The sequence below is a fragment of the Otolemur garnettii genome, unplaced genomic scaffold (genome assembly GCF_000181295.1).
Source record: "Otolemur garnettii isolate 467f Iridium unplaced genomic scaffold, OtoGar3 scaffold00020, whole genome shotgun sequence".
NCBI lineage: Eukaryota > Metazoa > Chordata > Mammalia > Primates > Galagidae > Otolemur > Otolemur garnettii.
This window is the reverse complement of record NW_003852415.1, coordinates 562,200-573,208: the sequence shown is the minus strand read 5'-3', so window position 1 is coordinate 573,208 and position 11,009 is coordinate 562,200. Positions and strand designations below refer to the sequence as shown.

Below are 11,009 nucleotides of genomic sequence, written 5' to 3'. Positions count from 1 at the left end.
TACTTGGGAGGCTGAGGCAAGAGAATCGCTTAAGCCCAGGAGTTGGAAGTTGCTGTGAGCTGTGATGCCACAGCACTCTACCCAGGACAACAGCTTAAGGCCCTGTCTCAAAAAAAAAAAAAAAAAGTATTATAACACTCCACACTAACTAGGATGGCTATTTTATATATATATATGTGTGTATGTATATATATTTTTTGAGACATGAGTTTCACTTTGTTGCCCTTGGTAGAGTGCCATGGCATCACACAGCTCACAGCAACTTTCAACTCCTGGGCTTGGGCGATTCTCTTAGCTCAGCCGCCGGAGTAGCCGGGAGTATAGGTACCCGCCACAACAACTGGCTATTTTTTGTTGCAGTTTGGCTGGGGCTGGGTTCGAACCTGCCACCCTCAGTATATGAGGCTGGCACCCTACCCACTGAGAAACAGGCATTGCCCAGATGGCTATAATATTTTTACAAAAAGAAAATAAGGGCTGGGTGCAGTGGTTCTGCCTGAGATCCCAACAATTTGGGAAGTTGAAGTGAGAGGATCGTTTGAGGTCAGTTTAGGATCAGCCTGGATGAAACTCCCATCTCTACAAAAAATAAGAAAAATTAACCAGACATGGGCCAAGTATCTATCATCCCACCTACTCAGGAATCTGAGGCAGAGGGATCACTTAAGTCTAGTGGTTCAAGATTGTAGTGAGCTATGATCCTACCACTGCACCCTAGCCTCGGGGACAGAGCAAGACCCTGTTCATCCTGTTCCCAAACTTAAAAAAAGGAAAATAAATGTTGGTAAGGATATGGGGAAATGAGAAAATGAAATGGTATACTGCCTCTTTAGAAAACAGTTTGGCAGGCTCAGCACCCGTAGCACAGTGGTTACATCAACAGCCACATACACAGAGGCTGGCGGGTTCAAACCCAGCTGAGGCCTGCTAAAACAACATGACAGGGCAGCACCTCTGGCTCAATGAGTAGAGCGCCAGCCCCATATACTGAGGGTGGCAGGTTCAAACCCGGCCCTGGCCAAACTACAACAAAAAAATAGCCGGGTGTGGTGGCAGGCACCTAGTCCCAGCCACTTGGGAGGGTGAGGCAAGAGAACCACCTCACCTAAGCCCAGGAACTGGAGGTTGCTATGAACTGTGATGCCATGGCACTCTACCAAGGGGCAATAAAGTGAGACTGTGTCTCTACAAAAAAAAAAAAAAAAGAAGTAGAAAAGAAAGCATATGTCCACACAAAAACTTACATACAATTATTTAACATTATTCACAGTCACCAAAAAGTGGAAACTACCCAATGTCCAGCAACTAACAACTGAATATACAAAATACAGCTTATCTACACAGTACAACACTATTCAACTAATAAATGAATATACAAAATATAGTTTATCTACACAGTACAACACTATTTAATAAAAAGGAAAAAAGTAATGATACATGCTACAACATGGATGAATCTTAAAAATACACTCAGTGAAGCTGCCCAAGAATGAATATGTATAACACGATTCCATTTATGTGAATTGTCCATAACAGACAAATCTAGGAATACATAAAACACATTAGTACTTGCCAGGGGCTGGGTGTGAGAATAGAGAATGACTATAAATGGGTTTCCTTTTGAGGCGACCAAAATGTTTTAAAATGATATTGTAATCCTAGCACTCTGGGAGACCAAGGCAGGTGGACTGCCTGAGTTCATGGGTTCAGACCAGAGAGAGACCCTGTCTCTAAAAACAGCTGGTGGTGTGGCAAGTGCCTGTAGTCTCAGTTACTCAGGAGGCCGAGGCAAGAGATTCTCACGAGCCCAAGAGTTTGAGGTTGCTATGAGGGAGACAAAGTGAGATTCCATCTCAAAAAGATAAAAAGAAAAAATGATATTGTAAAGGTTATATAACCCTATAAGTACAATAAAAGTCACTGAATTGTACATTTTAAATAGATGAATTTTATGGTATTTATATTGTATCTGAGTAAAGCTGTTAAAAAAGAAATAACCCTGAGATAACCAGAAGATTTCTTTATGGTGGACATTCAGTATCTGTAAAAGGTATCGTTTTTTCCAGTTAAGTACTGAGGCACTTTACTCTCCAGAGAGTGAATGGAAGATGGAAGATGGGTATCTCACCAGACACAGCCTCCAGCTGCTTAGTGAGAGCATGCATGATGACATCGTTCTCCACTATGTAGCCCATGTCATCGAAATTATCCTTATCAAACATTATCAAAGCCTCTGAGCAGGCATCCCACACCTAGAAATTCAAAAGGAAAGTTTGCATTAAAACCAAAGAAAAGGAAGCATTAATCCAATCAGAAACTGAGTATTGCTTTCCTAAGTGACAGAAGCAGAAAATCACAATCTGTCAGCCTCTATGGCAGGAGATACTATATATATATAAGCAGAAAATTCTCCCAGGAATGCTTCCCCCACGTCCCTGGATTGAATGTGAACTTCATCCAATTCCTCTCACATTCACAGAAAACCTGGAGAATATGGACTCCAATATCTTAACACAAGACAGACCAAGACATCTCAACAAAAACGAAACAATAAAGAGGCACCTGCATTCGCCGAAAGGCTCTGTATCTCATTTTGCAGATATGGTCCCAGGCACCAAAACCTACAAAAGAAAGCATCTGTAGGCCAGAGTCACCTCACAGGACCTGGGCTCCTGGGCTCCCTTTAGTTTCTCCATCCTTTTAAGTATGAGGTTGGTTTTGGTATTCTACAATTATAGAAAAAAATATTCTCTACTTCTATCCTGTTTGACACTAGAAGCTTAGCTACCCTGTTTCTCAGTTCCAGAGTTTACAGTATGAAAAAGCCCAGCTTCCATGATCAAAAAGTCAAAATGTGGCTGGGCGTGATGGTTCACACCTATAATCCTAGCACTATGGGAGGCTGAGTTGGGGAGATTGCTTAAGCTCACAAGTTCAGGACCAGCCTGAGCAACAGGGAGACTTCATCTCTAAAAAACAGCCAAGCATCGTGGCAAGCATCTGTTGTCCCAGCTATTCGGGAGGTAGAGGAAAGAGGACTGCTTGAGCTCAAGAGTCTGAAGTTACTGGGTGACAAAGTGAGACTCAAAAAAAGAAAAGAAAAAAGGTCTAATGTAGGGGAAATAAAAAAGGAAAACCAGGGGCAGCGCTTGTGGCTCAGCTGGTAGGGCGCTGGCCCCATATACCGAGGGTGGTGGGTTCAAAACCAGTCCCAGCCAAACTGCAACAACAACAAAAAAAAACAGCTGGGCGTTGTGGCAGGCGCCTTTAGTCCCAGCTACTTGGGAGGCTGAGGCAAGAGAATCCCCTAAGCTCAGGAGTTGGAGGTTGTTGTGAGCTATGTGACACAATGGCACTCTACAGAGGGCAATAAAGTGAGACTCTGTCTCTTAAAAAAAAAGGAAAACTAAACCCATTGTTTCTGCTTTCAACATCCTACTGAAGTTATAAAGCCCCACTGGATAAAGACTTTTTATTTTTTTAACTCTTCATGGCACTGAATAGATTCATTCACTGAGGAAATATTTTCTGAGCACCTACTATTGCCAGGTACAATTCCAGATATTGAGCATAAAGGGGGAAACAAAGTCCCTGCCCTCTGCAGCTGACATTCCAGTTGGAGAGATGAACAATAAGAAAGAAACACATAAAATAATGTCAGTAAGTAGTACCAATATTATAAAGAAAAATAAAGCAGTATTAGGGGCCAGCAAGTGGAGGAAGAGCTTAATTTTACATAGGATAGTGTGAGGGGATAACAGCTGGCAAAGACCTAATGACATTTCCTTATGTGGTTACATAAGCACACATTCATCTATACCCCAAAATCATTTTGCATGCTGGTTCCCTAGCTTGCTAGAGTGACTCTGGGAATGAAGAAGATGCTGCTCCAAGAAATCAATCTTCATAGTTCATACAGTTTTAGTTCTGCCAACTCATAATGTCCCAACATCCCAAATGAAGTCTACATAAGGGATCCACACGTCTCAAGGATGTCTCCCTCAAACTGGGAATTGATACATTAACAATTTCAGGTCTTTGGCTTCAACTGTGCAGCAGATTACCAAAGGCACACTACCAACTCTCAGCACACCTTAGGGAGCTCCCTCCTTGCCAGATCCTCTGGTGACTGTGCCTGTGGAACATACTGGAAAGCTTAGAGGGAAAGGAGACTGGAATCTGCAAAAGGGTCCTCTACTCACTACTGAGAAGTGTTGCAGAGCCAGGGGAAATGGAGCTGACTCTGTTGCTGTAAGTTTCTGGCAATCTCTCCATTACTTTCTTTGGACCTGCTTCTAGCAACAGGATTTTCTTATCACGAAAGTGAATATCATGTCCTAAAAAAAAAAAAAGAAAAAAAGCAGTATTTGGTATCACTTTAGGAAGATCAAGAATTTATTCCCTTCCCATTACCAAGAGAAACAACAAGAAAAAGCTGCCATTAGCACAGTGCCCAGAAAACATTTGGGAAGGTGTCTCTCCCTCTTAGCCCAGGTACTCGGGGGTTATGTTAATTAAATAAATCTAACTATGGAAATGACCTGATCCCTGTGATGGGCACAGCACTCAGCTCCAAGTTGACAAAGTGAGACTCAAAAAAAAAAAAAAAGAAAAGAAAAGAAAAAAGGTCTAATGTAGGGGAAATAAAAAAGGAAAACTAAACCCATATTGTTTTTTGCTTTCAATATCCTACTGAAACTTAAAATACAAATTTCTTACAGGATACATAAAGTAAATACTCCTCATGCAGAGTCTTAAGCAATAATATATAACCACCATTTCAGCCATGAGAACCACCCTACCCACAATTTGCAGGCAGGCTTCTCAAGACAATGTCCACCACTATGTGCCATATGCAAAGAAGCAAATAACTGCAAAACTCACAACTACCAAATAGAATAGTATTGTAGTATTTAAAAACCAGTTATTTCCAATGAGTTATTAAGTCACTAAAACTTATAATTTCTACTCAACAGAAAACTGGAATAAATAAGCAAAACTCATAGCAGTCTCAAAATTAAATCCAGAATAAAGAATGAAAGAATTTATAGAAGGGGACCAAAAATACATCAAGTGTACCTACAAATCTGACCCCAAAACATCTATGGAGAGAAGGAAAAATGGGCCTTGCACACTGTTACTGAGCAACTATGCAGCACACAGAGTCCTTCCACAGTGTCAGGAGAAAGATAAGGAAAAAGGGTGTGAGGTGCAGTTGCCAAGAAAGGAGAAAAACAATGTGATGTGATTACCAGAGAGAAGAAACACTGGAGGTTTTGCTTAGTAATGATGGGAAAAAACCCACAAACCTTAATCTGCTTTTTAAAAAATATTTAGAATCTAAATGGGAAGAGAGGCACAGTTACAACTTAAAAAGCATAAGGTGTGAAAATCAAAGTCAGCTCTAATGAACAGACAGTGAGTGCCTACAAGATTGGCATGGTGCTTCCTGTTGTGCTACAGCACCACAGCTGTGGAGGATGGAGCATGGGGCTATGCTCTGCAGAGGGGACTGTTTTCTAGTCCTACATCCCTCTACCCTTGATCTAAGGGCAGCTGCACCTTAGAGTCCTACCCACTTAAACATCCCCTATCCAGGCATGTTCTTTCCACCAGGCCTAAGCATCTCCTTCCCAGGACAGATCAGTTGCTTGTTCTTGTAAGAGAGCTTTCTTTACATTCTTCCATTAGTTATTTACAAATCTTTTCCCTTGCTAGATTCTAAATTCCTTGAGAGCAGGAACAACTATTTCTTTCCAGGTGGCTAGTATCACTAGGTACAAATGCTGCTATTTTCTTAATCCATAATGTAGATGTTCAAAGTCTATTAGATGAGAGAAAGGGAAATGAACCAGAAAAGAACTAGATTTCCAAACACAGTATAAAATATACTCAGCCAGGCTCAATATTTTATTTTTTAGCTATTTAATGCAGCATTTTAGCAAATTCATTTGGAGAAAAAAATGCCAGACAATAAATAATTACAAATAACCTGAGAGGGAAATATAGATGTTTCAATCTTAAAACAAAACTAATGTAAACCTGAAGAGGAAAAAAATCAGCCAGGCATGGTGACTCAAGCCAGTAATCTAAGACTCCAGAAGGCCACGGTGGAAGGATCCCTTGAGCTCAGGAGTTCAAAACCAGCCCTGAGAAAAAGGCAAGACCTTGCCTCTACTGATAATAGAAAAAACTAGCTGGGCCCACTAGTTTGGTGGGTGCCTGTATTCCCAGCTTCTGAGGAGACTGAGGCAGGAGGATCCCCTGAACCCAGGAGTTTGAGTTTACTGTGAGCTATGCTGATGCCATGGCACTCTAGCCTGGGCAACAGAGACTGTCTCAAATAAGTAAATAAAAATAGGCTCGGCACCTGTAGCTCAGCAGCTAGGGGCTGGTGGGCTGGAACCTGGTCTGGGCCTGCCAAACTACAATGACAACAACAACAACAAAATAGCCAGGAGTTGTTGGCAGGTGCCTGTAGTCCCAGCTACTTGGGAGGCTGAGGCAAGAGAATCGCTTAAGCCCAAGAGTCGAGGTTGCTATTAGCTGTGATACCACAGCACTCTACCTAGGATGATATAGTGAGACTCTGTCTCAAAATAAATAAATAAATAAATAAAAATAAAAGGTTTGGTAATTATTCAAAACGTTAAACACAGTTACCATTCCACTGTTGGGAAAAGATCAACATAACCAAAAACTTAAGTCCACACAAAGACTTGTATACGAAATGTTCACTGTAGCAGTATTCCTAACAGGCAAAAGTGGAAACAACCTAAATGTCCATCAACTATAAAGTAATAAACAAAATGTGATATATAGATACAATGGAATCACACTTATTCAGCCATCAAAAGGAATGAAACTGATTCAGGCTACAACACAAATGAATCTTGAAAACATTAAGTAGATTCTATTTATAGAACTATCCAGAAAAGGCAAATCTATAGAGACAGAAAGCGGACAAGTTGTTTCCTTGAAGTGAGGAGATGTGGAGAGGAATGACTGTTAATGGGTTCCCAGTTTCTTTTTAGGGTGATGAAAATATTCTAAAATTTATTGTAATGAAAGCTGCACGACTCTGAATTTACTAAAATACATTAAACCGTACACTTTACCTGGGTAAACTTTATGGTATGTAAATTGTACTTCAATAAAGCTGTTTAGCACTGGGCGGGCCTATTTCCCCACATGAAGGATGGACTTATAAGGCCCCTCCCACTTTTGACCCTAGTGGACCCTGAAGGACCAAACACTGGCCCGGGGTTCCTCTAAGAGGGCAGGGGATAGACCAAGGCCCGCGAAGCACAGTCGCTGGGCGAACAGTGTATGACCTCCCATGGCTTTCTCCGCTCTTCCGCAGCCCAGTTCCCCGCCCCGACTGGCCTGGAGATGAGCTTACCCAAAGCACAGGCCATGGCAGCGCCCACCAGGCCTCCACCCGACACCACCACATCGTACACGGTGTCCGCTAAGGTACTGGAACACCTCCACCAAGACACCAGCGGGCCTCTGTGGACGGCTGCGGGTGCAGCCCCCCACCGGCAGACAGAAAGGCGGGCCGCCATGGTGCTGCCTTGCGCAGCTGCACTCGGAGCCCCGCCAGGCCCGTCCCCGGCAGTGCTTCCGGCGCAGAGCCCTCCAATCCTGTGGGCTTCAGCCACGTCCTCAGAACCGGAAATAAAACGCACGAAGGCTCTAGGCCAATCAGAAAACAACCCTTGGAAGCTGCCCTGGAAGCTAATCCAAGGGTACAGCTAGAAAGGGGTGGGACCTGACAGGGCGTAGAGAGCTCTGTCACCGCCGCGGTCTTGGCCGCTTCTGCCGGTCTGGCTCAGAAAATGACTGTGGGGAGGCCTGCGGGAGGCCCTGGCGGCGCGGAGTGGAGCCGTCAGGTGAGGAAAGAGAAGGGAGGAAGCAGGACTGTGCTCCAGAAAGGAATCCCTGAGAGAGGACAACTGTTGACGTTGCCTTGGAGACAGACAGTAGGGGCGTGTCACGGAGGGGCCTTGGGATAGTGTCTAGGAACCGGGAGGTGGACTCCGACTTGGGGTTCTGAACCACTTGAACTTTATACAGGCTCTTCATAGGACCATAGCAGTGTCACTCCGTTTTCGTTTGTCTCTCAACTAATTCTATGACCGGTACTACAAACTGTCATATTTTGTAGAAAATTGAGGGACAGAGACATTAAGAAATTTTCCCTCAAATCCGTAGAGACAGAAAGTATATTGGTAGTTGCCTAACGCTGGCGGGATGGGGGACGGGGATATGCTGTGAGAGGGTTAGGGAAAATGGGGAGTGACTGCTGAGAAGTGTTGATTTCTTTTTGGTGAGATGAAAGTGTTCTAAAATGGTGATGATAGTTGCACAACACTGAGAATATACTAAAAACCATTGAATTGTATACTTCAAACGAAAGAGCGTATGGCATGGAACTTATATCTCAATAAAAAAAAATTTTATTTTAAGAAAGAAAATTGGCCGAGAACACATGGTGTTCGGCAGCAGAGCCCTGGCTGGAACACATATATGGCCTTGACTCAGAATCCAGTGTTCTTTCCTCTATTACAGCTGGACCTTAGAGAACAAGTAAAATCAATTTCTTTATTATTATTATTTTTTTTTTTGAGACAGAGACTCACTGTGTCACCCTTGGTAGAGTGCTGTGGCATCACAGCTCACAGCAACCTCAAACTCTTGGGCTTAAGTGATTCTCTTGCCTCAGTCTCCCCAGTAGCTGGGACTACAGGCACCGACCACAGCACCTGGCTGTTTTTTGGTTGCAGTTGTCATTGTTGTTTACACGAGCCTCAGTGTATGTGGCCGGCACCCTACCCACTGAGCTACAGGCACCACTGTAAAAGCCATTTCTAAGTGTCACCTAAGAGGACTGCAGTGGCCTGTGCTCAATTGGTTTCCCTTCTGAAACTACTCATCCTCTATGGTCCCAACCTGGCCCCACGCCTGTGTCTCTAAGAGCAACTCATATCACTGTCCTGCAGCCATACTGGCTCTCTTTCTACCTCTTCAAGGTTCATGTTTGTAACTGCCCTGGATGCTACCTCAAGACCTTTGCATTTGCTGTTCCTTGAACCCAGAACACTCTTACTCCACAGTTTAGCAAGGCTGATTCCTCATAAATCAGGGGTCAATCCAAAATTCATCCACAATGAAAAAATAAAAATCAGTCCAGGATTGACAAAATATAACTCAGAATGTAATAAACACAGATAAGGCCAATAGATCAGCACAAAACAGTGTTTCAGGGCCACACCATAGCTGCAAAATTACCCACACCCCTTCTTATCAATTACTTACCTTGTACACTTTGTCCTTCTCATCTTTTGAATAAAAACTAAATTGCACCCACTTCGTGACAGTACTCATCCAGAGTTGATCCTTCCTTTGCCTAACTCTCCTCAGAATCAATCAGAACAAGCCAACCCTAGAAAAATCATCCCCCACACTAAGTTCTCAGTGGTTTTTCATGGTGTATTGTAGCAAATTAATAAACCTAACTCTTGATTATAGGTACATTCCTGGTGACCTTTATCTGACAGACTTTATCAACATAAAAGCTTTCTATAGGCATTATATCAATCTATAACCTCGTAGTTTATAGTTTTTGGTAAATTTAGAATCGACTTCTCTCATCAGAATCTAAGTGTCATGAGAGTAGGGACCTTGTTTGTCTGTTCTCAGCCAAATGCTCTATGCACATTAGGCACCAAAGAAATATTTTTTGGATAACTCTATAAAGTATTTATCTATTTATTCTGAGACACATTCTCCATCATATTGCCTAGGCTACAGTACTATGCATCAGCCTAGCTCACAGCAACCTCAAACTCCTGGGCTCAAGCAGTCCTCCTTGAACCCTCAGTCTCAAGCAGTAGCCAGACTACAGGCACCCACCACAATACCTGGCTAATTTTTCTATTTTTATTTTTATTTATTTATTTGTTTATTTAGAGACAGAATCTCACTATGTCACCCTCAGTAGAGTGCTCTGGCATCATAGCTCACAGCAACCTCAAACTCTTGGGCTTAAACGATTCTCTTGCCTTAGCCTCCCAAGTAGCTAGGACTACAGGTGCCCACCACAATATCTGGCTATTTTTTGTTACAGTTGTCGCTGTTATTCAGCTGGCCCGGTCCGGGCTCGTACCCACCAGCCACAGTGTATGTGTCTAGCACTGTAACCACTGTGCTACGGGCACCAAGCCAATTTTTCTATTTTTAGTAGAGACAGGGTCTTGCTCTCACTCAGGTTGGTCTTAAACTCATAAGTTTATCCTCCTGCTTCAGCCTGCCAGAGTGCTAGGATTACAGGCATGAGCCACTAGGCCTAGCCTAGATGGAGTATTTAAAAAGCTTGCTAGCTAGGTGTGATGGTTCATGCCTTAATCCCAGCACTTTGGGAGGCCACAGTGGGAGGATCGCTTGAGGCCTAGAGTTTAAGACTAGCCTGTGCAACATAGCAGAACCTCATCTCTACAAAAAATTTTAAAAAATAAATAGGCTGGGCATGGTGGCTCGCACCAGCACATAGGAGGCCGAGGCAGATGGACTGCCTGAGTCCATGAGTTTGAGACCAGTCTGAGCAAAAGCAAGACCCCCATCTCTAAAAAAGAGCCAGGCGGTTGTGGTGGGCGCCTGTAGTCCCAGCTACTCGGGAGGCTGAGGCAAGAGAATCGCCTAAGCCCAGGAATTGGAGGTTGCTGTGAGCTGAGTGATGCCACGGCACTCTACCAAGGGCAACAAAATGAGACTCTGTTTCAAAAAATAAATAAATAATCTAAGTAAATAGCTGGGTATCCCAATAATCTAAGTAAATAAATAGCTGGGTGTCCCACTTTCTAGGATACTTTTCAGCTAAACCATATTGGCTGTCCTGTGAATCATTCCAGGTGGCGCCTGTGGCTCAGTGGGTAGGGCACTGGCCCCATATACTGAGGGTGGCAGGTTCAAACCTAGCACCAGCCAAACTGCAATTTAAAAAAAAA

The 11,009-nt window shown here is 43.3% G+C and overlaps 2 protein-coding genes across 2 annotated transcripts in view; one reads left to right on the top strand and one right to left on the bottom strand.

The window, feature by feature from the left end:
* COQ6 (coenzyme Q6, monooxygenase) overlaps window positions 1–7,673 on the bottom strand; it is a 17,892-nt gene extending 10,219 nt beyond the window's left edge. Inside the window, exons 1-4 of the mRNA XM_003786903.3 lie at window positions 7,403–7,673; window positions 4,203–4,337; window positions 2,563–2,621; window positions 2,129–2,252 (exon numbers count right to left, since the gene is read on the bottom strand). Of these exons, the coding sequence (XP_003786951.1) occupies window positions 2,129–2,252; window positions 2,563–2,621; window positions 4,203–4,337; window positions 7,403–7,568 (484 nt within the window). The 5' untranslated portion in view covers window positions 7,569–7,673. The remainder of the gene's footprint in view (window positions 1–2,128; window positions 2,253–2,562; window positions 2,622–4,202; window positions 4,338–7,402) is intronic.
* A 168-nt stretch (window positions 7,674–7,841) lies between these two features.
* The window catches only part of FAM161B (family with sequence similarity 161 member B), a 15,691-nt gene continuing 12,523 nt past the window's right edge, over window positions 7,842–11,009 (top strand). The window contains exon 1 of the mRNA XM_003786902.2: window positions 7,842–7,895. Coding sequence (XP_003786950.1) covers window positions 7,842–7,895 — 54 coding nt within the window. The remainder of the gene's footprint in view (window positions 7,896–11,009) is intronic.